Genomic DNA, 23,594 nt, shown 5'->3' with positions numbered 1-23,594 from the left:
GCTGCCCGATCCCTGTCAGCGTTCAAGGCCGTGTTGGACGGTGCGCTAAGCAACCTGGCCCAGCGGGAGGTGTCCGTGCACATGGCGGGGGCTGGACCGGCTGGTTCGGAAGGTGCCTGCCCCCGGGCCCATCCCGGTCCGTGTCCCTGTGCCAGCCAGGGGGCTGCGGGGGCCGCCGAGGCGAGCGGAACCCGCGCGCGGGGGAACGGTTCCCAGTGCCGCGTGTTGCCGGCCGGCGGCGGCGGCGGCCGCCTCCTCCTTCCTGCTGCCGGCGCGGGGGCGGCGGCGCTGTGGCGGCGGGGCCGGGGCATCGCGGGCCCGGGCGCCTCCTCCCCGCTCCGCTCCTTCCCATGGCCGGGAACTTCTGGCAGAGCTCTCACTAGTGGGTGCCGCGGCCGCGGGGCGCGGGGCACGGGTGCTGCGGGCCGCCGCCGCGCTCTGCCCATTCATTGCCGGGCCGGGCGGCGGGCACGGCGCTGAAGGGAGGCCCGGGAGCGCCGGGCGGGCGGCGGGGCCTGCTCGCCGCGGGACCCTGGCGGGAGCCGGGCTGGGCTTCAGGAGCAGCCCGAGCCGGCCCCGCTCAGCCGCCGCTTGGGAAGCGCTCCGGGACAGGGGTCGTGTCCCGCTGTGGGTGCCCGCGCCACCCCGGGCTCCAGCGGCGGAGTGCGGGAGCTTGGGTCCCTGACACGCTTGTCCCCAGCGGTGGGGCAGCCGGGCCTCGGCCTGGCCTGGACATTAGGAAGTGTGATTGATACTGGAACGGGCTGCCCAGGAAGGCGGTGGAGTCACCGTCCCTGGAGGTGTTTAAGGAAAGATTGGACGTGGCACTCTGTGCCGTGGTGTAGTTGACAGGGTGGTGTTCGGTCATGGGTTGGACTGGATCTCAGAGGTCTTTTCCAACCTGATTGATTCTGTGATTCTGCCCTGAAACGTGCTGAGCGCGTGGTCAAGGTTTGAATGGTGCCCGTAACGAAATGGCTGCAACATAAAACCTTGTTAGTGACTGTCAGGGTCTCAGATCTGTACAGCCAGCTCAGTTTGCTACTGGTAGAGGCTAACCTCAGCCCCTGGTAGTCCATGTTTTGTTGTTTGGTTTTTGGTTTTTTGGTGCTTTGTTTTCAGCTGTCTAACTTTTGAAAACCCTGAAGAAGAGTTGCTTGAGAAGATTGTTTGTGGCTTTGTTAGAGGCCACAAGATCTTTATCCCCGAGCCTTAATTCACAGTATGTTTGTACAGTATAATGTTGATAAAGAGTTGCTGAAATTATTTTCCATTCCTCTAGCTTACAATGGATTTTGGATAAACAAGATCTGTTGAAAGAACGCCAGAAAGACTTGAAATTTCTGACTGAAGAAGAATATTGGAAGCTACAGATATTTTTTACTAATGGTAAAGTTTTTTTTTAAATTTCTGCCATAAAATCTGTGCAATGTGTGCCATATCTAAATGGAAGTTTGAATTGCTTAGAGAATGTAATGTTTTCATTGTTTTATTACATATACTTTCACAGCCTATTTTAACAAAGATGTGGAATAGAAATAATCTGTTGTACTAACACAATTCTAGAAGACCTTGCAGGCTAATTGGCTGCATATATAACATTTTGACCTGTAATAGGACAAAACAGTTAAATTTTCTTATTTTCAAGAAGTTCTTATCAAAATATAAGAGGAGGAGAAGCAAGCAGGACTTCTAAGCTAGTGTATTAAAGGCCCAAAGTCAAGCATTAGTACTCAGCCTGGGCTTTTGGGGGGTTCTTTGGGTGGGGTAAGTATTTTAGGTGATCTGTGCCATCCTGTTAAACAGCAGAGTTTGAAAACTTGTTATTTGTGTTCATTTAGATTCTCTGCCACACAGCCCGTGTTTTGTCTTCTGACTGATTTCCCAGTACCAGGTGGCTCTCAAATTGTCAACAAGTTTCTGAGAGCTGTTGGCAGGCAGCCTGTTCTCCCAAAGAATTTGGGACTTGTGTGTGAAGTTGTCTAAGATTTACTTGGTGTTGCAAAGCATTTAGCTATCCTATGAATGGCCACACCTGAGTATATCAGATTGCAAAGGCACTTAAAATTTTCGCTGTGCAATTGTTCAATATTTTAAAAAATCTCCTTATGCAAAGGGTATTGCTAACTAGTAACTTGTTTCCAAGCAGCTCTTTATATATTTATTGCAGCAGTCCTTTAAAGTACAGAATGCTTATTTTTTTCAGCTGTCTGGCCAGACTTGTGACAGAGAAGTGAAGTGACTTTCCCAGAGCCACTGGAAGATTTTATGTCAGTGCTGGAATGGTATCTGTGAAAGATACCGTTGCTTCTCTCTTAGCTCAGTTATTTTTGTAACAATTGCATATGCCATAAACATGATCACTATGGATACCTCTGTGTTATTGCTTATAGGGCATCAGGAAATCAAGCTAGCAATGATTTACCCATTTGATCTGTTCTTGAAGTTCCTTGAGGTTAAAACCAAATGTCATAACTTCATAATACAAAAAGAGACAAAAGCAGGGTTACAGATGTTTCTAAAACTGTATTTCTATGCTAATTTTCACTAGTATTAATTTGAACTGTGAAATAAGCTTTTTAAGTGTTTCACTTCATTGTTTTGCTTGAGTAAACAAAGCTTTACAAAGTAAACAAGTTCGTTTGTTAGTTATGGTTTGTGGTTTCCAGGGTCCTTTTCCTTGGCACTCTATGCCTCTCCTGAAGGTGGGTGAGTGACTGGGGGCAGCTGGAGAGCAGCTCTGCCAGGATCTCCCCTGTGCCTATACAAACACAGCCTACTCTGCAGGAGTAAATGGTGCTGGGCTTTCTGCCCCTCTCTAGCAAAGAGGGCAGGACAGTCAAGGCTGCTCTGTGCTCAGGCAGAGCTCGCTGTGTTCAGACCCTTGATGTGTTGTATCCTCGCCTGGCTCTGAGTAGAGACCCTGCTTTGGGTCCCCCTTGTATCCCATCTGCACCACCTGAGAGCAGATGAGGCTCGGCCCCAGCATGTCACATTCAGTGTGTGTCAGCCCAGGAGATGGTTGTTCCCTAAAGCAATTAAAATCTGCATGGAGAGGGGCAATTTCCTGCTGCTTTCTCATTGGAAAACAAGTGCAGTAGATCACTAACTGATTGTATGGCTCCCTGCAGCTATGAAGAGAAGGAAAAAGATCATCTTCTAAAGTAGTGTGAAAAAATCAACTGATGTTGGTTTCTCTGTTTGGATCACCAAGTTTAGCTGGTTTTGATTGAGAGGTGTATCAGTCGTTTTCCCTTTTTGGTTTTGGGCAGAAGCAGTAATGTTTGTGTTAGAGGCTACTCAAAATACTCAAGTTTAAAACAACCTTTATTAAAAAACCCCAAACTACTGAAACTGCTTACTTTCTAAACATACAAGAATAAATTATCTTATAGTTTCTTTTCAAATATTAAAATAATTACAAGCATTGGACTTTTTCCCAGCATATACAGGCTTCCATTTCATTAAGTCTCTCTAGGCTCTTGTCCATTTTTTTCTTCTAAACCACACTTGATTTTTCCTCTGACAGCAGATGGCCTAACCATTCCTGAAAATCCCATGGGAGCATGAGACATATTTGGAGAATTCTGTTTAGCCTAATACTTGAGTTTTTCTGATGCCCTAGTAGTAGGACAGCTTTTTAGCCCCATGGTCAAATTAAAGGCAAAAATTCTTTCCGACCTCCCAAGATATGCTGATCAAATGTTTAATATTTGCACAGACATTGCATACTGGGTTTAACACCCTTTTCGGAAGTATTGCTTGTCCTACTGTCACTGTCAAACTAGTCCCAATTTGGTATTCTTCTCTAGAAAAAGAATGATATAACACAGGCAGGGATTTAGTGTTGCTTTGGGCCTTGCCACTGGGTGACAAATGTGTACCCTGGCTGTTTGCAGGGGATACATGATAGGAGCATGGGCAAAAAACTCTCTCTACTTGAGTGTTTAAGTAGAGAGTAAGCATTTAGTGGTGACTGACAACAGAATTGTTTGCTGTTCCCACCTATGGTCTCTGTCTTGGTCTTGCTATACATATTTTAAATATCTACTTAAAGGTATTATAAAATATTATTTTTGACATTTCTCATGAGGGAGGAAAAAAAGAAGAGGGAGTCTTCACATGAGCCGAGCCGTTCTCAGAATAATGGCGGCGCAGAAGTATGGGAAAAATAACAAGTAACAACCTTATGTTTCACTGTGCCATTCTTTACATCCAACCCCTGCTCTTAATCCCAGCTTGATGCATCTAATTTGCTTGGCACCTTTCCTTTGCCTGGGAGGCCAAACAAGAGCTACCTGCACAGATGACACCAGGGTTGTTTCTTGGCCAACTGGCAGAGGACCACCGTGATGGAGCAGCTGACTGCATCCTCTGGTCTCCCACCCCCTCTCCCTAGACTAAATATGTCATTTTTTTAACACCTGCTGCCTCAGCCAAATTTAATGACCATGTTTATGTTGGCAGTTTTACATGTTTGAAAAAAATACCATCCATTTTGTGCGGCACTGAAGAGCTGAGGATTTATATTTCCTGTGTCTGAATTTGTTTTACTCTAAAATGGAATACCTGAGCTTTACCCTTCTGAGATTTGTGTTGTCATCTTAAAGGTCATACTCACGTTGTACACAATGAAGTCAAAGTTCCTTTTCCTTTTTGAAGGTGTCCCCAAGCTTCAGGAGGCAGCGGTTCTTCACCTGCAGGTCCGTAGGTTTACAGCAGCATGTTGTCTCTCTAGAGCAACAGAGGGAGAAGACTGTGGTGCTGCTCCTTAGAATCCCCAGCACTAGCTGTGTTTTGAGACCCTTTGCTATTTGGTGTCAAATTGTTTAAAAAAACTCAACTCAAGCTTTTGTTCATTTTTTTTTAAGTTATCCAGGCTTTAGGTGAACATCTTAAATTAAGACAACAAGTTATTGCCACTGCTACAGTCTACTTCAAGAGATTCTATGCCAGGTAGGACTGTTTACTATGATGGTACAAGAATAAAACATTTGCTAGGCACATTTTGGTAGCCCTTTAAAAATGGAGTTCTGTATTAAAAACAGTGCCACTTTTGTTTTCTGGATGGTGTAAAGCTTTTATGCTTTAATAAAGTTAACTTAAGCTTTGCTTTTTCAAAAGGAAGTGTGGTGCTCTTAATAGATTAATCGTTCTTTATGTATGAAACAACATATTATAATTTTGTTGTAACATTTCAGATATTCCCTAAAAAGTATAGATCCAGTATTAATGGCTCCTACGTGTGTGTTTTTGGCATCCAAAGTAGAGGTATGAAGTATTACAATTTTTTAATGTAACATTATGTGATGTATGAAAGAAAGAAAACGTTTAGGACTTTCAAATTTTTTGTCTTTCTTCATGCTTTGGGGGTTGAAACCTTCTCTTTTTTGCATAGATTTCTGTAGCATTTAAGAAAAGGAGACAGAGAAGGCCTTCAAAATTTGTCTGAATTACTAACCCTGAAGTGCCTCTGAAAATTGGAAAAAATATTTTAAATGGCTGTTTCACTGTCACACAGTGTTTAAATATTTACATACACTGTATCTTAAATTGTATATATCTTAAGCAGTGTCTCCTTTCTGGTGTGTTTCTCCTTATTTATGTTTACTCAAACTTTAAAACATAATTGGAATTTTTTTCCTAATTATCTTGTTCTATTTCATATAGCAAGGGATCCTCAGAGTTTACCACACTTTCATTACTTGGATTAAAAGTATGTTGTAGCTCATGCTCTGTCCTTGGGAAATTATCATAAGGACCTGACCCATTAGGGGTCGTGGTGAGAGGCTCCATGCCTCCACCATTGGTACTCCCCTTTGAATGTGGCCAAGAGTTAGCATCAGCTGGGTGCTGCTGTTAGTTCTCTGTAATGCAGCAAGTTTACAGCTGTTTGAGAAGTGTCTGTGTAATGGAAAAAAGTCAAATTGGCCACATTACTTTATGTCAGCACTAAGGAGTTTTACAGAAGGAGCTCAAATACTTAATGGATGGTAGAAACAGTCCTACTAAACTAGTGGCGACATGTGTTACTGTTGTCTGTACAAGTACTGTGACACTCTTCAGTGTTGGGAAGACATCAAGGAAAAGAGAGAGTGTTGGAGAGAGTGATTTTTAATCAACCTGTTGAATGAACCTTTAAACAGGCACAGACATACAGTTTATATACATAGATGTACCTTAAATTAGAAATCTGTGTAGCCTTCCTTCCTGTGTAGCCTTCCTAAAGCTTCTGCAGCTTTAGAGGGCAGCGCTATTGATTCAGCTATGGGCTTCTCTGAAAGAACACTCTATACAGAAAATTTTCAGATTGCTGACTGTCTCAGCACAGGAGCTAAGACTTTACAAAAACAAAACTAAAAAGAGTAGTTAATGCCAGGTTTCTAAAGACAGTTTTCTTTCCAAATGGGATAAGGAAAAAAATAACCTCCTTGAAGCTCTCTTCTCTATTTTATAAAAAGAATGTTAGCCAGCTGAGCTTTTGGTGCTTTTGTACCTTTCGTAAATCTTTACTGTTCCTCATAAACGACCAATAAACTAATCAATGAAATAACTCTTAGGTAAAGAGTTTAGCCCTGTTTACCTTAAGGGAAAAAAAAGGGGCGGGGGAAAAAAACAAATTCTACAATACTGCAAAAAGAAGCCCAGTTTAGTAAGAAGCCATTATTTTAATTTGATAACAGTGTGAGTGTATGGTGTTTCAGGTGGTTCACCTCATTTACCATTCTTTTTCTTCAGGAATTTGGTGTTGTTTCAAATACAAGATTGATTTCTGCTGCTACTTCTGTATGTAAGTATCAGTAATTTTCATTACACTCTAGTTAAGTATCTCTGTAGGGAGGTCAGTTGGTTTCTTTGCCTTTTATTTAAAGGTAGCTTTTTATCAAATCGTGGAGGACTTATAAGAGCCAGTTAAAACCATTTAGAACAAATAGATTCTGTTTCCAAATACACAGACAGAAGGGTCCTTTCTGTATTAGTTTTGGTTGATTATGGTTGGAACTTATGCCAGGCATAAGTAAAAACGAAGTCATAAAATAAAACTATTGAAATTTATAAACAACCTCAAGTAGTAAATTGAATTCTGAACTACTCAAAGATAGAATTAGAAATTTCCAGCTTTGTCTGTTTAGTAAGGGGTATGGCTCTGTGAAAGTACCTATTTTAAGAATTTTTGGTAGACTGTATACCTTCAGATTTTTTTTAAATCCTTTTTACCCCATCATAAAATTAGTCTTTGGTATTTATTTCTAAAAATACATTTTATGACCAATTGTTCACAATAAATTCAATAAAATTACACTGTAGTTACTTAATTCTCTATCTTTCCCACTTGCCTTTGTATTTCCCAGTTTATGTAACTTACATGTCATCCATCAAACTCTTGAAGTGATGTCTTCCTTAGCTGAATGCAGTTATCTGACCCAGAAGGTCCAGCTGCTCTCAGTGGGCAATTCCTGGCTGTGCTCTTCCAAATGTAGGTCAGCGCTTTCAAAATCCCTTGTAGCTGTTGAGGGGACAGGTGACTGGCTGCATCTGCAGCCTCCAGATGCAGAGTGTGTATCAGTCCATGGCACTGGCCGTGTGACAGTTCTGCCACCAGGAACTGAAACACATCTTTGGTGCCAGCATGACCAAGACCAGTACTGGATTTAGCACTGAGAGTTGCTATTTTTACATCAGAAGCATCATTGTGTGGAAGTCTTGATGCATAAGTGAGATGGTTAGATGGATTTTGGTAAATATGTGACAGCTGACTTTACTTGGACATCTAGTTCTTAGCTCTGCTGTTTCTCAAAATTCCAGTCTCAGGACCCTATAGAAGATTTTCCCCACAGCTCTTCCTTCAGACCTAGAAGTCCTGTCAGCCCTGATAAGTACTGTGCATTCCATGGAAGTGGGGGCAGGCAACAGGCTTTCTCCAAGCGATTATTCTTTTATTCTGCCTAGTCTTCCTTTACCACAATTGCTTCAGTAGCACACAGCAGTTTTTGGGAGTTCTTAATACCAAAGTCAAGACAAGTAAAAGTGAAAACAAGCTAACTGACTAAAGTAATAGCGGCTGGTTTAAGAGGTTTGCTTGCTTTTAGCTCAAAAGTTAAGTTATTATGAAGTTAATAACACTTGCTTCTTTGTAAGGAAGATGACCTTAGCCTGGTTTTCAGCAGCCTCTTCAAAAGGTTTTTCTTCCGTTAACACATCTCACTAAAACGACAGCTCCGTGCAGTGGTTGTGTCTGCAGCTTGCTTTGCGGGAAAAATGCATTTTTCTCCTTGTCTTCTTTCTCAAATTGGTATTTTTTTTACCATGTACATCTTCAGTTTGCATGCATCTTGAGAAACTCTTTTATTAATTCTTCTCTTTCTTGAAGTAATTAAAATTTCCAACCAGTAGCCCAGTCTTGATGTCCTACAACAAATTTTCTAGCAAAGTTCACCCTAGGTCTAAATGGTGAATTCTTTGGTCCAGAGGACTCATGCTGTCTTTTCTTTGAACTGAATGTCATACTGATTTTCTGGGAGTAATATCAATAGTATCATTTAATAATATACTGTGTGTCATTAATATAAGGAATATTGTCAACTTCCAGGATGTTAAATGTTACTTGTTTTCCTTGGACGACAAGGAGTTAAAATAGCTTTTTAAATGTTTTATGTGTACAAATGTCAAATCCACATCTTCAAGTGCTTTTGTTTTTCTTTTCCAGCATTCTAACAGGAAATCTCTCTGGTTTTGCCTATTAGCATGCTTCTTACCAGTGCACTAACTGTACTCATTCTCCTTGTAAAATACACAAAGATTAATTAAATATCTCAATTGGAGATAATCATTACATTATGGACCTGCAAGAAGTCTGGCTGAGCTCCCTTACCGTGCCCTTGGGCTTGCTTTTCTAAGACTTCATTAGTTCCTTTAAAATCTTGCATGTTGAAGGATCAAACGTATGTAAAAAATCCCACGTAAAAATTCCATTTGGATTTAGTGTTCGTACTGAGATTCTGAACATCAGTAGCTGGAGAGCTCTGTGAATGATGACTTGTGGGAAGTTAGCTGTCCCTGAGTTAGTTGGTGGTTAACCAGAAGACTTAATAGTGTCCAAAGCAGCAATCAAATGTCTGGCTGAGTATCTGTGCAAATCTGGGTTTCAGGTGTGTTTCTCGTTCCTTTTCAGGATCTTAAATCTTGTAACTTACCTCTTCTCTTTGAAATACAAACCTTTTGTACCGAAAGCCACAAACTGAAAGTTGTGTTGCCACATAGATTTGAAGGGCTGTATACAGGTGAATGAATAGAAAGACGTAAAAGTATTAATTACATTATTTTTAACATACTTTTTTCTGTTTACTGTAGTGAAAACTAGGTTTTCATATGCCTTTCCAAAGGAGTTTCCTTATAGGATGAACCATGTAAGTATGCTATTTGAAATACAACTTGATCAAATAAATTAATTTAGCAGGAAACTCTTAAATACTAAGAAATATTTTCATACTCATATGTCAGGTTTGTTCATTATAAGGTTTGCATAGAATATTGGGAAAGTTACTTTTAGAAATAATAAAAATCTTATGTAACCTCCTTTCCTTAAATTGTTGACAGGAAAGACAAATGATGTGATGGGGTGACTGAAATGGTAGTTTTTCTATAGCAGGATGAGAAAAGAGATTTAGGTTTTTTTGAATATTCTTGGTTACAAATACATTGCTCCAGGGAAAGTAAATGGCCTTTACACCTGGAATGCTTCCAAGCTTGCACACATGAGCAGTTGGCTTACAGAAAGCAGTTTTATTTTTGCCTGTAAAATTTAATCGCTCTTGAAAAAATAGTTTTTAATTAGTACTTTAAATTACCAGTGTTTTTCAAGGTATTCTAGTCACAATACTGAGAAGTTCTGTAGTTTTTCTTAAAACAAATTTTTACCTGTGATGTAGAATTTTGAAAGCTAAACATCTAAATAGTTTTAGATTGGCTGTAACAAATACCACTTTTTTGTTGGTTTGCTTTTCACCCAATCTAGAAAGCCAAATGATACATGAGAATATAAAATACCCAAGATCTTACAATAAAACTGCACTGCTCTGTTATAGATAAAGGCAAATGGAAATACATTTTGATGTACTGCTTTCGTATAGCCAAAGTAGTCCAGTCTTTTCCTTCATGTCACCAATACATCACCTTCTGTATTGACAGCGAGAGCTGGTTTAATTGCTGCAATTGCACAGAAAATTTCATAGGAAAATTAAATCTGAAAATGTTTTGAAAGGCTATTTGACAAGTTAGTGAGCTGATGAAGATGCTCTAATTCTACAAAAGAACTTCTCTATTGCTGTGAAGTTTTTATGCACTGGTAACAATTTGCTGCTACCAGGTGTTGAAAAAAATCAGGCAAGTGCTGCCAATGAAGCAGTCTTTCACAGCAAACTTGATGCAAAATATTTAACTTGTTTGTTATTATGACTGGAGTTGAGTTATAATAGTGATAAGGCAATAGCCAATAATAGTTCTGTTTGTTTTTGTAGTTTCAGATAAAACGCATTTAGGACTGTTGGAAATAGTTGTTGAGAATTCCTGTGCATGTGTGATGTTAAACTATGTGTCGGTTAATTCTTTCTGCTACCTGAAACGTACTGCTTATTAACTGTGATTTTGCTTCTTTACAGATACTAGAATGTGAATTCTATCTCTTAGAATTAATGGTAGGTTGGGTTTTTTGGTGGAACTGCTTTTGTTTTTGTGAGAGGTAACTGTATCTAAGTCCTGATGCAGAGAGTGGGATGTCAGTGTCCTTTTTCCCTGGATGCAATGGCCAGTTATGACCATGAAGAGTTGTATTCTTTCTATGCCCTCTTTTCTTGCTTGGAAGAATCTGGGGGTACACATTTATATTCTAACAGAAGGTGTGGGTACTATCCCATTCAAGCTGGTCTATAACAACCTAATAATTAGAGTAATCTTCTAGGAAGTGAGATGTGGGTTTAAATCCTGTGAGGAAGAAACCGAATTCAGACCTCCCCTTTTCTGAGATGGTGCTGTAACAATTAGGCTGTTGGATGAAAGGAGCACAGTGGGACATTTTCTTCCAGATCCTTTCAAAGAAAGGAGCCATACTTGATTTTTGTAAGAGTAGCTATCCCATTGCTGTGTTTGCTCAGGTAGCTGAAAGGAGGCAACCCAGGCTTCTTACAGGACTTGGATAAAGTAGTGCCTAATTTCTGCATGTGGCTTGGACTTGAATGGGTTAAGCACTGAACTCTAGTACTACTGTACCAGAGCAGTTCTGCTCAAGTGCAGAGAAAAGGAGTGAGAAACCAGGGAGCAGTTTAGTGAGTTAGACAGCAGATGAGAGAATATATTTTGGGAACTGAACACAGAGATCAGATCAAAGCTTTTGTTTGTACCTACAAGTAATTTTAATACAGTTTTTAGATTCCTGTTTAGATTTAGTCCTTGATACCTCTGCTATTCATGGCAGTAACTCTTGATTTTTGTATACAGGAGTTTTAGCACAAGCAGTTGCATTTACAAGAAGTTTACATTTTGGGGATTCACTTATTTTTCCAGTATGCTATGCAATATATAGTGTGTGCAGTAATGGTGTTTCACGTAAGTGTTCAGCACATGTAACTTAATGTGGCTTTTCCCTGTAGTACCCACACATTTGGCTGCTTTTAGCAAGAGGATTATTCCTCCTTGTTTACCTGGACCTGAAATGAGGGGATTTGAGAGCAGTGGAATTTTTCTTATCTTTCTTTCCAAACCAGCATCAATTATTTTGGCATGCTCTCCATGTATGGTATTTAGCAGCAGACTGTTTTCTGGCAGCATTTTGTATTTCCAAGTGGGAATTATGGGTTTGTAAGCAAATGAGGTTTCAGTGTGCTGCAGATGTGACTTTCTATGTCTCTGAGGGGAAGGACTCTGACAGATTGGCAACTGTGCTGTATAATGGTATTCTAGAGAGAGCACTGCCCTCATTAGAGCAGGGCTAGGTGTTAGAATGCTACTTAAAAAAAAAATCAGTAATTGACTTGTAAACAAAATGTTTTTATACGAACTGACAACGTGCTCTGCATTGAAATCTAACTTCTGTCCTGATGACATTTTTCCTAGGACTGCTGTTTGATAGTATATCATCCTTACAGACCTTTGCTCCAATATGTGCAAGATATGGGCCAAGAAGACATGCTGCTACCTCTCGCATGGTAATGAAGACAATGGAAATAGTTCCTCCTTTCATCAAGAAAGCAAGTGTTTAACAGTTATGCTTCAAAGGTGGTTAAGCTATTGCTGAACCAAGCAGGTTTAGCCATCTTTGAATAGAAAGGGTGTCCTATTTAACCTATGCGGGTATATGTCCCTGACTTAGCTTATTCTGGCTTTAGCCCTGTAATGATTTTACTTTGCAGTGGTCTAATTTTTATTTTTTAGACTAGCTCTAATGGCACAGTTTCAACATTATTGAATGGTGACTGAGTAGAGGAAATTTCTTTCTGTCAACATTATCATAGGAGGTAAAAGCAAATATATAGGGTTTTTTAGCTGTTATAGCAGAACTCTTATTCTTCAACTGTTTCAAATACAGAAAGACAGTAGAACTACTACTTTTATGATAGCCTTTACTTATTTGTGAAACAGATAATTACTTGATGGTATACATACACATCCACTGCAGAAAGACATTTGAGTACTAAAAGAATGATTCCAAATAAACTTCTGCTGTGACTACAAGGGAAAAAAAGGCTTTAAGAGATTTTTACAAGGGAAAAGATCTCTTTCCTTGATATTTTGCCCTGCAGCCTCATTGCTTTGACCATCTGGAAAACTGACAAAATATTTGTAAACCAACAGCAGTTTTTAAAGGAATATGGTCTAAAGATGAATAGGAAGATACTTACAAGTTCTTTTTTGCACAGGAGGATAGTGAATGACACATATAGAACTGATCTTTGTCTGCTGTACCCTCCTTTCATGATAGCTCTAGGTAAGTAACCGGTAATGTCTCCTGTCATGTTTATCTGGATGTAATCTCTGCACTGTCCCATCACAAACATTCCTCAGAGTGCCCTCATAAGGTGCTTCAGGTTGTGTCTCAAACAGCACTGACATTATAGCCTTGCAACTTAAAAAGCCTAAAAGAAAAGTCAGATAATTAATCCTGAGTTTTCTTTGTTGAACTGTATAGGGTTTATAAAAAATCAAATATTTCTAACTGTATTGGGAGTGTTATATATCCATGTGTTCAATATCCATGTCACCTGATCTTTGCAGCTTGCCTACATGTGGCCTGTGTTGTCCAGCAGAAGGATGCAAGGCAATGGTTTGCTGAGCTGTCTGTTGATATGGAAAAGGTACTCTGTGTTTTATTCCCACCACTTGTTATGGACTGACCAGAAATGGTAGTCATGGTTGTCTTACACATCTGCAATACTGATTTGAACTTAAAATTCACTGCTCTTGTTTGATTATGTTGCAGTTAGGCAGATCTCTTTGGAAGGGAGACAATGTCAGGTTATTTGGTTATCACCCTGCTCTGAAAGTCAAGACAAAACCATTGTATAACAGAAGAGCATTGCTGGTATTGCTATTTTCCAGACAGAAATAAAAAACAATATCTTTTACATTGTTTGCCAGAAAAATAATTCCCAGCGTTTTTCTTCACGCAAGATTGTCAGTACGAGTTTGACTTTTAAGTTCAAGTGCATGTGATTTTCTGATTCACTTTTCAGCATCATGCCAGCACACCATTCTCATTTTCTCCCTGAACATGTGCAGAGTGTAGCACAGTGTAGAACATTTTTGAGATTTTCAGGATGCCCAGCACCATGACTTCAATCAGTGCTAAGCAGGGAGACACCAAGATCATTCAGTTGAGTTCCCTGCTAATGCAAATTCTATGTCAAATAATCCCCTTCATTAATTTATTAGGTTTCAGGGTCAGTTGTCCTTATACTAACAATGTTCTTCATCCCCACTAGTTTCTTTTACTTTTTAGGTTGGCTTCTTTAAGCTTTATTTAGCTCCAGCAAGCAAATTGAAGTAGTACTCATATTCCTTATCACACTGTTTCACTTAGCACTTTTTTTTTCAGTGTTTTTTTGAAACAGAGTGTCTGGAATTAACTAGCCTGTTATAATTGAGAGGTACCGTTTCCCTCTGTGCCCTTGGTATTGCCCTTTATCCCACTGATGTTACGGCATTGTGTTTGTATTCCAGGATTTGTCTTGAAGTGTAAACACAATGTGGATGCTATGCTGCGTGGAGAGCTCTGTGAATTATGCTGTCATACATTCAAAGGCAGGGTGATAACACACTGACAGCAAAGGAGAACCAACATGTATAATAGATAAAATTACCATAAGCTTGATAACTGAGTATCTTTGAATGTTTACTTGTATTGGTTCTTGTGTCAGTGATCCAGGGACATAGTGAAGCACCAACTGTGATTTTTCTTTTCAAGGACAAAATATTGCACTAGAAATTCAAAGGAAAGATAGAAAGTCCAAACTGGTATGGAATGCTTACACTTCCAGAAGCAGAATATGAAGTGTCAACAATTCTTATTATATGTATATAGGAATGTAAGAAGTATTGAAAAATTCCTTGGCTCTTTCTTGGAAGGAAAGAGTTCAGATGAATGTTTTGTGGTTTTGGGCTTTTGTTTTCCCACACTGTTCCCCTGATATGTATAGAACATTGATAATCATTGATTATGGTATTGATAATGCATGGTCATGTAGCTGCAGTCATGCTGCCCAAGTCTGTGTTTTCCCAGGAGCTACTACTGCCACAACTTTATAAACTGTGACAGTAGTAGCAAATAAATAAGTAAATAAATAGGTATTTAGTTTGCAGGGGAAGAGAAGCAGTAAATGCAGTTGAAAGTATTCTGTTCAGGCTTCGATTCACAATTAATCAAAAAACTAATTAAATGCTTTTTTGGGGCCAGAGTAAGTGTGAGGCAGCTCTGGTTATAATATGAAAATTGTGTTGCTTAGTTTCAGTTTGGGGCCCATTTAGTTAATTGCACACTGAAACAGGCTATGTATGACAAAGGTGAAATCACTGTCATGTCTAACCTTAGGATCTCTTTTCTTTCTAATATAGATTTTAGAAATAATCAGGGTTATTCTGAAGCTGTATGAGCAGTGGAAGAACTTTGATGAGAGAAAAGAGATGGCTACTATTCTTAGTAAAATGCCTAAACCAAAACCACCTCCAAACAGGTACGGTACTTTCTTATTGCACCTTTCCTATGGAAAAACTAGACTGTGATCTTAAGAATGTGTAAATGTTTAATTCAAGGTACAGTGTATGTTTTTACAGTGCAGATGTTTCTGATACAAAACCAGCCTGATTGTTCAGCAGCTAGTGGGAAGCATAACATTCATTATCTTACGGAGAGTGTTAATGTGATTAGAATGTGATCAATACAGCTCAGCAACTCTAAGGAACCCCAGTGTGAGGCTCCATGGCTGGGCCAGGTTCAATGGAACTGGGCCTGCTTGATGTCGTATTTAATTACTGTGATTAAATACCACTGCTGGGAACCTGCACATGCAAATTCCTGTGCACATGCTTATGTAATGTGAACTTCGCAGTGTTGACTTCAGAAGTAGATTCAGCAAGATTCAGCAGGCAGCTTCATGGGCATATATTGAATTTATTATTCGCATAAATATGGTGAGGTTATTTATGCATGCTGAGAAGAACCTTTGGGTTTTTTTATGAAACTGAGCAGAATATTTTGACCTATTTATGTGTATGTTGAAATATTTTCTTTTCAAAAATTTTTATTACTTTCAAAATACTTTATTTTTTAATTTAAAAAAAAGGATAAAAATGTAATATGATGCTTCTTATTGAAGAGACATGTTTTTGTTTTCTTCAACAGTGAAGGAGAACAGGGTCCAAATGGTAGCCAGAACTCTAGCTATAGCCAATCTTAAGGCATTCCAAAGAATTTCTTTATGGACCACTTTGACTCAAGACATCCTGGGATATTTCCTGTGTTCATGAAATGGACAGAAGGTTTTAGTAACATCTTTGACAAAGAACTCGAAGAATAAATAGCTTGTTTGTGTCAAGCATCTTGAAAGCTTTTTCTCTAAAACTACATCATTTTCTCTGACGCTGGAACAAATGTGCTAAGATTTTTCAGTGTAAGGAATCAAACTTTAAACCAAGCTGCAAAAGATTAACGTTTTTCACTCAAAACAAATAGTTCATTATTGGTTTTATTTGTGTTGAAGTGAGCTATTTTTAGAGCGACAGTAACCCGAGGCCTAAGTGTAACTGTATTAATGACTTGTGTTGTTTTCATTTTGTTTGTGACTGAAGGAAGATAGCGCACAGCACTCTGTGTTGAATCTATCCATTACCTTCAGTTTTGTTGATTTAAAAAAAATAAATATAGATTCTGCAACAAGTAACACACAGTCCTTCAGAAACAAATGCCTAGAAAAGCTTGTAAAGAATATTGTTACAGTTTTAATGAAAACTGCAGGAAAGAAAGTCAGTTTCTGTTTTTGGGTTTAAGAAAGCTATATTCCTCAGTAGATCTACTTGGTTGTTTTTGCCACGATACAGTAGCCCAGCTTGCCAGAGAAGTGCAATATGTATAGTGATTCTGCAGTTTTCTGAAACATTTCAAGTGTTAGAAATTAAGACAACCCAACATACTAGGATTCTTTTTTTTTCAAATAAATTTACTGTATGGTACAATCGGAATATTTCACAATCAAGTACAAATCTGGATATTATTGCTATTTTTTATGGTGGATTTTTTTGTAGAGAAGATATACACTGTTAGTCTGCCTTCACTGTTAGTGTGAATTTGTGTGGTTCATTAGAGAGTTTATTTAAGAGGATCAAGTGTTTGGTGAGCTTCATACTGGCTAATTTTAATTGGGATGTTAGGAGCAACTCTAGAATAATTGAAATGGGATTCCTTGGTTACCTTTGTGCTGGAGAAAATGAGATTTCTTTAAACAGAAGGCCATATCCTGCGTTCCTTACTCAGGCAGATATCCCACTGAAGACAGGAATTGGCCTTAATTGATTACTTGATTTTTTTAGATAACTTTGTTTCTAACTAATTTCTGTACAACTTTATTTGGAATGATGATGCCAACTTGCTCAAGTATAAAAGTTGAATGATAAAGTTCAGTAACATTGTTTTGTTTTGGGTTTTTTTTTTTTGTTTGTTTGTTTTTTTTTTTTTTTGGTTTGGTTTGGTTTTATTTTGTTTTCCTGAAACAACACATTTCACTGCTCTGAAATCCTGGAGGGAGATTGAAAATGTGTGCTCTGTGATGTGTCTTGGTTCAAAAAACTGTCCCCTTAAAAAACCCCACCTGTTTTTGCAAATACCTGTCTTTGTAATTGGCTGGTCATTTCAGTGAAATATAACTGAAGTGTTGTAGGCTACTAGCATTTATTTCTGTTCAGGTTATTTCCATAAACCATTATGTGAACCAGCCCCAGACACTTTGGTGAGGTGGAAAAAATATGCATTTTGGTCTTTGCTACTTGGTTGCCATTTGATCCATACCTTTTATAGACACTTGATTGATGAAGTGGAATTTGGCTATTTTGCTTTCATTTCTTGAAGTCTAAAATGTGCGATTTGTATTGTGGACTTGGGGAATAGAAATAAATCAAAGCAACTTGACCTGTGTTGTGTGGAGTAATTAAACAGGAACTGCTCTTTAGGTAAGCATCAGTCTTCTCACATATACTTTCTGCCAGGAAAGTTCATGTTTTGGATTGGGAAATTAAGAATTCTGGCTAGATTAAATTTTGTCTTGCTGCTGAAGAGTCTTTACAGACTTGACTTCACACCTTAAAGCACAATGGGACCTAAATCTTGGAGCTAAAATGTCAGGCACTTCTTGATGGTACCTAGAAGTTTCTTAAGGCATTTCTCTACTGGGAAGATGAGGCTAATTTTACCAGCTTTGATTCCAGTAACAGTGAAAGGCAATAAAGTGCAGTCAAAAGAGCTGGATTCAGTGAAAACAGTTTTAAAAATATGTAGTTTTAAACAACGGGAAATGGACCATAATGTGAATTCAACAGTCTTGTTACTAAGCGTGCAGAAAAAAAAAATCACCTTTCTTGTGCTTCACGTCAAAGGAGAGGTGCATAAAAATGTGGCATCTCCTTGAAAGAGAGGTAGCTGAAACTCTTCACAGATTATATAGCAACAGGTAACTGAAGTGTCAAAGCAAACACAAGCCATATATGACAAAAAGACTTAAAGAAAAATCCCAAAGGAACCAAACTGGATCAGACAAGTTATTTAACTTAAACCCCATCATTTGGAAGGCAAATTAGGAAGGATCGTCTAATTTGGTAAGCTACAAATAGTATGAGCAAAAATCTTGCAAAACCCTGCCACGATTAATAAAAAAGGAAAATAAAAAAGAGGTAATTTTCCCATTCTAAAAAACCAACCCATATCTTCTCAGTTGAAAAAGACAGTAGGTCTAGAAGAATCACAGTTGGTGTGAAGACTGATAGGTGACAACTGCTCACTTCTGACAGAAGGAGCCAGAGCAGCTGATGAATATATGGAAAGTTGGGAAGCAACAAAAGGAAAGACTTCTCACCACTGCTGTTTCTGAAAAATTTACAAATACCCAAATATAGTAAGACATGCAAAGCCTGAAACACTCTGAGTTGTAAATGAGAGTAATCTGGAGATTGTACCACTACTAATCCTGTTTTATGCTCTTCCTCAGATGTTTATTACAAATTGCTGCCAAACAGAAAATAACGGGCTAGATAGATCTTGGTGTAACATAGAATAACTTGCTTATTTTTTGTGGTTATGTAGTTTTAGGTGTTCCCAAGAAACGTTAATTTAGCTACAAAAGGAAGCGTTGCCTGCTCATGACTAAGTACTGACTTAGTTGATTAGAGTGCCTTGCTTTGTTTGTTTGTATGCTGAAGTTTGGTGGCTTGATCAATACAGCTAAGCATGACGAATTATACATTTAACTAAATCATGAAATCCTCTATACATTCTGACCTTAATGATCTTCAAAAGGCATTGTTAGTCCTGGTGAGGCCTGGCACAACAGAGCCAGCAGTAGGGTTCTGTTGTTCCCTTGACACTAGAATATCTGCAGTTTGACTATTCTAAACCAACTACCCCATACAGGTATTTGAGAAATAATAATTTTATTTGGCCTATCATGATTAGTTTAAACAGTCATAAACTACATCATACAAAAAAAGTAAACATAATCTGCACTTAGGTTCTCTTCACATGCATTCACCAAAACCGTAACCCAAAGTAAAGGTTGAAAGTTGAGCAAATTTAATGTTCTCTGTTTGTGTCATAGTCTTTGGGTGTAATTTAAACTAGGCAGTTGATATGCATGGCTGTTTGAAGGTGAACGTCCATGCAGGTGGGGCTGTCATCTTCATTTCTTTTCTGGAGGTTCATGTTTTACCCAGTCGTCAAAGCCACCAGCATACTGCTGAACTCTGAAAATATGCAGAAGATACCTTTCTCAAGAAGAGTCTTTAACACTGTCGCTTAAATAGGACACAGCAAAAAAAACCCCGAAACCAAAGCAAAAAATAAACACCCAAAACCCCACAAACAAACAAACAAACAAAAAAAACCCTACAAAAAACAGATTAAAATAAAGAGAAAACACAGAAATTCTCTGCAACCACACACATTTGTACCTAGCTTCCAATGAGCCAGATAGACATTCTTTTTACTCTAATACTATCTGCTTCCATGCAGTGAGTTCTGTAACTCTTTTCTTCCAAATTACAATGTTGGAGTTCAAACATCAAGCAAGAAATAGTAACTGGATCAATGAAACAGCTGTCAGGTTTTTTTTAAAAGAGTGAGAAGAGACTCACAGCAGTGGGAGATATACACATCTATTTATTATGTCTAATACTTCAGTTGTCACCAAATAAACTCTGCACACTGATCTTTACTTCCTTGCAAACCTACATGCTCTACAGGTCTGACATCAACCTGTGCAAAACTAAACTCTGTAAAACAAAAAGCCACTATGCAAAACAATATTGACTCCTTCAACTGGGCATCATGAAAAACAGGTAATGGAGAATATTTTTCACTCTGAAACAAGAACATGCTTCCATACTTTTGACTAGAAATAATCAATGTTCCAGTTCTTGAATTGCAGTTCAGTGAAAACATGAGAAAATAACCAATGTCTTAAATTTTATCTGCAGTCTTCAAGACAGTGAGGCACCTTCTAAAGATAGGTTTAACAATTCTGCAAACCAAATGCTGCATTTCACTTTCACTCTATCATCTCATTGTTTTGTCAGCTATTGCCTTCACTGCTTTACTCCTGGCAAATAATCCAAAGGAAGTGAAGGCATCCTTTGTCAACAGTGAGCTGTAAAGGTAGAACTGCAATTCAGCAAAGGGTGTGGTTTCTTAAACTATTTAAGACTGTATTACTACCAAGGCAAGCAGTTCTCCACCTTTACAATCTTCCTAAATCTCAGGACTAGTGCTTATGGAGCTCTTTAAGGAAGAAACATCTCAGCAAGAGAGCCCTAAGAGGCAGAAGGACCCTTCAGTGGTAGCGTGGTCTTGCAGCAGTTTGTGTCACCAGTGGCACATGTGCAGAGCTGCTAAAGGGTCATTTCAGAAGGTGGTACATCTCACTTTGCTGCAACACCCAATGGCATCCTTCCCGGTTCAGTGGAGACAAGAGATGTCTAACTCAAATACCAATTGTTTTGTTCATATTCCACATGTAAATTTTTACCCTTGTACACAGGCGAGTATGTCTTCTGCTTCATGGGGAGAAGCAGCATTCATCCCATCCTTACACACAAAGTCGTACCTGCTGAAACCCAAGGACGTGGCAAAACCAAGTGCTTGTTTACTTCTTGTTCCTGCCAAACAGGAGAAAACCACAGGGTCTGACTTGGATGGCATTTTTTGATTATACTGCTCCTTGAACTCCGTTGGGTCCATTTGCAGAGCTTCCATTAATTCACCCACTGGGAAATACAGAAAACAAGCTATTGTTTATTCTCCATCCAAGACAGGTTTACATTGCAAGACTTCTAACTCCTCTGGAGGAAAAGTTCAGCCTCATTACATGCCAGCAGCTTTTTAGCAGCGTTCCTCTTTGCTCCAGCCAGGAGGAACACGGAACACCCGACGCCTGCAAACAGCGGCGTTCACAACTTACGCGGTATGTTGATGGACTCGGGGATTTTTCCAAACCTGTCGATCTCCCACCTCTCCCGCACGTCGATGTGAAGGACGTTGGCCTTCTTCAAGTCTTTGAGCTGCTGGTAGGAGAGCTCGGGCGCCGCGGCGGCGCAGAGGCTGCGGCAGGCGGGGCCTGGCGGGAGGCACAGCCGGTCAGCCCGGCCGCGGGACCGCTCGGGGCGGGCAGCGCCGCCCGCCACCAGCGCCCGGGCCCCATCCCGGCTCCCGTGGCGGCCGCACAGCCAGGCCCGGCCCGGCCCGGCCCAGCCCAGCCCCGCCGTCCGCCCCCGCAGGCGGGGAGGAGACACCGCCTTCCCGCCCCTGGCACCTGCCCGGTTACACAGACACCGCCTCCGGCTTCGGTACAGCCAGCATTTATCCTGCATTGCCTGGGCAGGGTAAATTCTACCAGCCAGCACAAACTGTGGAGACGCCTGAAAGTACCAAAGGCTGGGAGATGAAACAGAGATGAGGAATTTTGATACCAAATAAAATTTTAAAAATCCCAGCCTCTGAGTGTAAGTGTCGAGGAGAAAGGGTGATTTTAGCACTGGCCTGCACCGCTTTCACCACTGTCACTGTCCCCTTACAGCCACAGGAGATGTGGTCCAGAATCCAATCTCATTTCTGGTGACCAGTGAGTGGATGCGAGGAAATGGCATGAAACTGCACCACAGGTTAGGTTAGATATTAGGAAAACCTTCACCCAGAGGGTGGTCAGGCACTGAAACAGCCTCCTTAAGGAAGTGGTCATGGCTCCAGACCCACCAGACTTCAAGAAGTGTTTGGACAATACTCTGAGGCACATGGTGTATAATTCTTGTGGCTGTACTGTGCACAGTCAGGAGTTGGACTCAAACTTTGTATGTCCCCTCTATAAGTCAATGATCCCTGGTTTCAGTTTTGAATGTTTTGGTTTTGAACTGAAACCCTAGTTTTAGTTTTGAAGCTGCCAGTCTTCTAGCCACAAGCCAAGACGTATGTGAGTGGAGAAATGAGGGTCCCTCTGTTCCACATACTTTAAATCAGTATTCCGTATTTATTGCATACCTTTGTAGATATGTTAGATACCAGCAATTCTAGTCTTTAAAAGCAGGCATGCTGGATCTTCTCATAAAAAATGTGCTTTGAGGAGTAGGTTGTTAAATTTTTACTTAAATTAGAGTTTTCCTTCTCAAAACGAGAACAAAATATTTCTTGGTACTGTAAAGTGTGACAAATTGAACTTGGCACATATAACTGGTTCACTAGCTGCCCTTCTGCCAGCCTCTCCATATGGCCTCCTTGACAGGCATTTGCAAATTGTCTGTATGAAGCAGTATATCTATATACAAATTGAGGTTTAATGCATTTTCCATTTCCCACAAGGTAAGGATAGAATACACTGCTTCTAGAAATTATCTTCTGAAGGATAATTTACTGTATATTTTATCTGTAGTAAAATAATGGCCACAGTTAATCTGCACTTATTGCATGTATCACCATAAGGACCATAAAGCGTTCAATGTGAAGCACCAGAACACTTGTCATATGAAATGCACATTCACAGGAATAAGCATTTTCATGGTTTTGATTTGACCCTGGATCATACCATGCACAAAAAGAGAGAACACACTAGCTTGCTTGCTGAAATAGGAAACATTCACTAGCCAGTTTGTGAAAGACTCTGAGAATTTGAGGTCAGAACAGATAGAGCTTAGCAAACTCCTGCAGCTTGGTGAAAAGGTGGGAAGCAGCACATCCAATTCTCCTTTTGTCTTCGTGGCTGCACTCAGTCAACTCCTCTTCAGCAGCTTCCTTAATTTCCCCTCTTGGGACTCTCTCCATTTCACCTCTTCTTCACCTGACTTTCCAGTTCTGTACAACCTCCCACACTCAAACCCAGCGGCACCCAACCCAGTTTCCAGTAGCTCCTTCCTCGAGTGCTGGACATCCTTTACTCTCATCCTTTACTCCGTCCTCGGTGGAGATATACACATTTGATGCTGTTCTCCTTCCAGACCCTGCTGCATAACCTCTGGGCACGGCTTTCCACAGCCCTGCGCGCTGCCCACGGGCACAAACCCAGCGCAGCATCTCCAGCTCTTTCAGCAAAATTCAGAAGTGAAGGTCACCCCAGCGCTTGCCCTGAGTTTCCAGGGTGCCCCGCAGCCAGACCTGTCGCTACCTGTTGCCTCTCAGTGGGCCCCGGTGCGCTCCCGGGCGGCCCCGCTTCCCCACTGCCCTTCCCACCCGGGAACCAGCACCAACGCCGCTGCCACTCGTGCGGAGCCGGCCGGGCTGCGGCTGGGGCGGGGAGCGGCGCGGTGAGGCCGGGGGCGGAGCGGAGCGGAGCTTCCTTCGCCGCTTCCTGCCGCTGCCGCGCCCG

The 23,594-nt window shown here is 40.3% G+C and overlaps 2 protein-coding genes across 4 annotated transcripts; one reads left to right on the top strand and one right to left on the bottom strand.

Annotated features, from left to right (window-relative positions):
* Positions 1 to 250: 250 nt before the first annotated feature.
* On the top strand, positions 251 to 17,668 carry CCNC (cyclin C). 3 transcript variants are annotated; one of them, XM_041478051.1, is made up of 12 exons: positions 251 to 382; positions 1,283 to 1,389; positions 4,872 to 4,956; positions 5,202 to 5,271; positions 6,739 to 6,790; positions 9,352 to 9,407; positions 10,659 to 10,694; positions 12,109 to 12,200; positions 12,912 to 12,979; positions 13,267 to 13,346; positions 15,103 to 15,221; positions 15,890 to 17,668. In XM_041478051.1, exons 1-12 carry the CDS (start codon positions 351 to 353, stop codon positions 15,942 to 15,944), a joined length of 852 nt encoding a protein of 283 aa, XP_041333985.1. In that variant the 5' UTR covers positions 251 to 350; the 3' UTR covers positions 15,945 to 17,668. The 3 variants fall into 3 exon arrangements, with proteins under 3 accessions (XP_041333985.1, XP_041333987.1, XP_041333986.1); XM_041478052.1 differs by lacking the exon at positions 251 to 382 and adding an exon at positions 399 to 951; XM_041478053.1 differs by lacking the exon at positions 4,872 to 4,956 and having other exon boundaries at positions 365 to 382.
* Positions 17,669 to 19,165: 1,497 nt separating this feature from the next.
* On the bottom strand, positions 19,166 to 21,612 carry TSTD3 (thiosulfate sulfurtransferase like domain containing 3). The gene is made up of 3 exons (XM_041478026.1): positions 21,204 to 21,612; positions 20,850 to 21,009; positions 19,166 to 19,491 (listed from the first exon to the last, which is right to left on the bottom strand). The coding sequence occupies exons 1-3, from the start codon at positions 21,610 to 21,612 to the stop codon at positions 19,428 to 19,430; spliced, it is 633 nt and encodes a 210-aa protein (XP_041333960.1). The 3' UTR covers positions 19,166 to 19,427.
* Between the last annotated feature and the right edge of the window lie 1,982 nt (positions 21,613 to 23,594).

Source organism: Pyrgilauda ruficollis, unplaced genomic scaffold, assembly GCF_017590135.1.
Source record: "Pyrgilauda ruficollis isolate IOZ18807 unplaced genomic scaffold, ASM1759013v1 scaffold43, whole genome shotgun sequence".
NCBI lineage: Eukaryota > Metazoa > Chordata > Aves > Passeriformes > Passeridae > Pyrgilauda > Pyrgilauda ruficollis.
The sequence above is the reverse complement of the archived record's forward strand: the minus strand, read 5'-3'. Positions and strand labels throughout refer to the sequence as shown.

Excerpts from the sequence above, each read along its gene's own strand:
- CCNC (XM_041478051.1), top strand. The coding sequence starts at position 351 with ATGGCCGGGAACTTCTGGCAGAGCTCTCACTA. Across the intron at positions 9,408-10,658 it reads TTCCTTATAGGATGAACCAT|ATACTAGAATGTGAATTCTA; the intron begins GTAAGTATGCTA and ends GCTTCTTTACAG. Across the intron at positions 15,222-15,889 it reads CCAAAACCACCTCCAAACAG|TGAAGGAGAACAGGGTCCAA; the intron begins GTACGGTACTTT and ends TTTCTTCAACAG.
- TSTD3 (XM_041478026.1), bottom strand. The coding sequence starts at position 21,612 with ATGCAGGATAAATGCTGGCTGTACCGAAGCCGGAGGCGGTGTCTGTGT. Across the intron at positions 21,010-21,203 it reads CGAGTCCATCAACATACCGC|TGGGTGAATTAATGGAAGCT; the intron begins GTAAGTTGTGAA and ends TGTATTTCCCAG. Across the intron at positions 19,492-20,849 it reads ACGTCCTTGGGTTTCAGCAG|AGTTCAGCAGTATGCTGGTG; the intron begins GTACGACTTTGT and ends GCATATTTTCAG.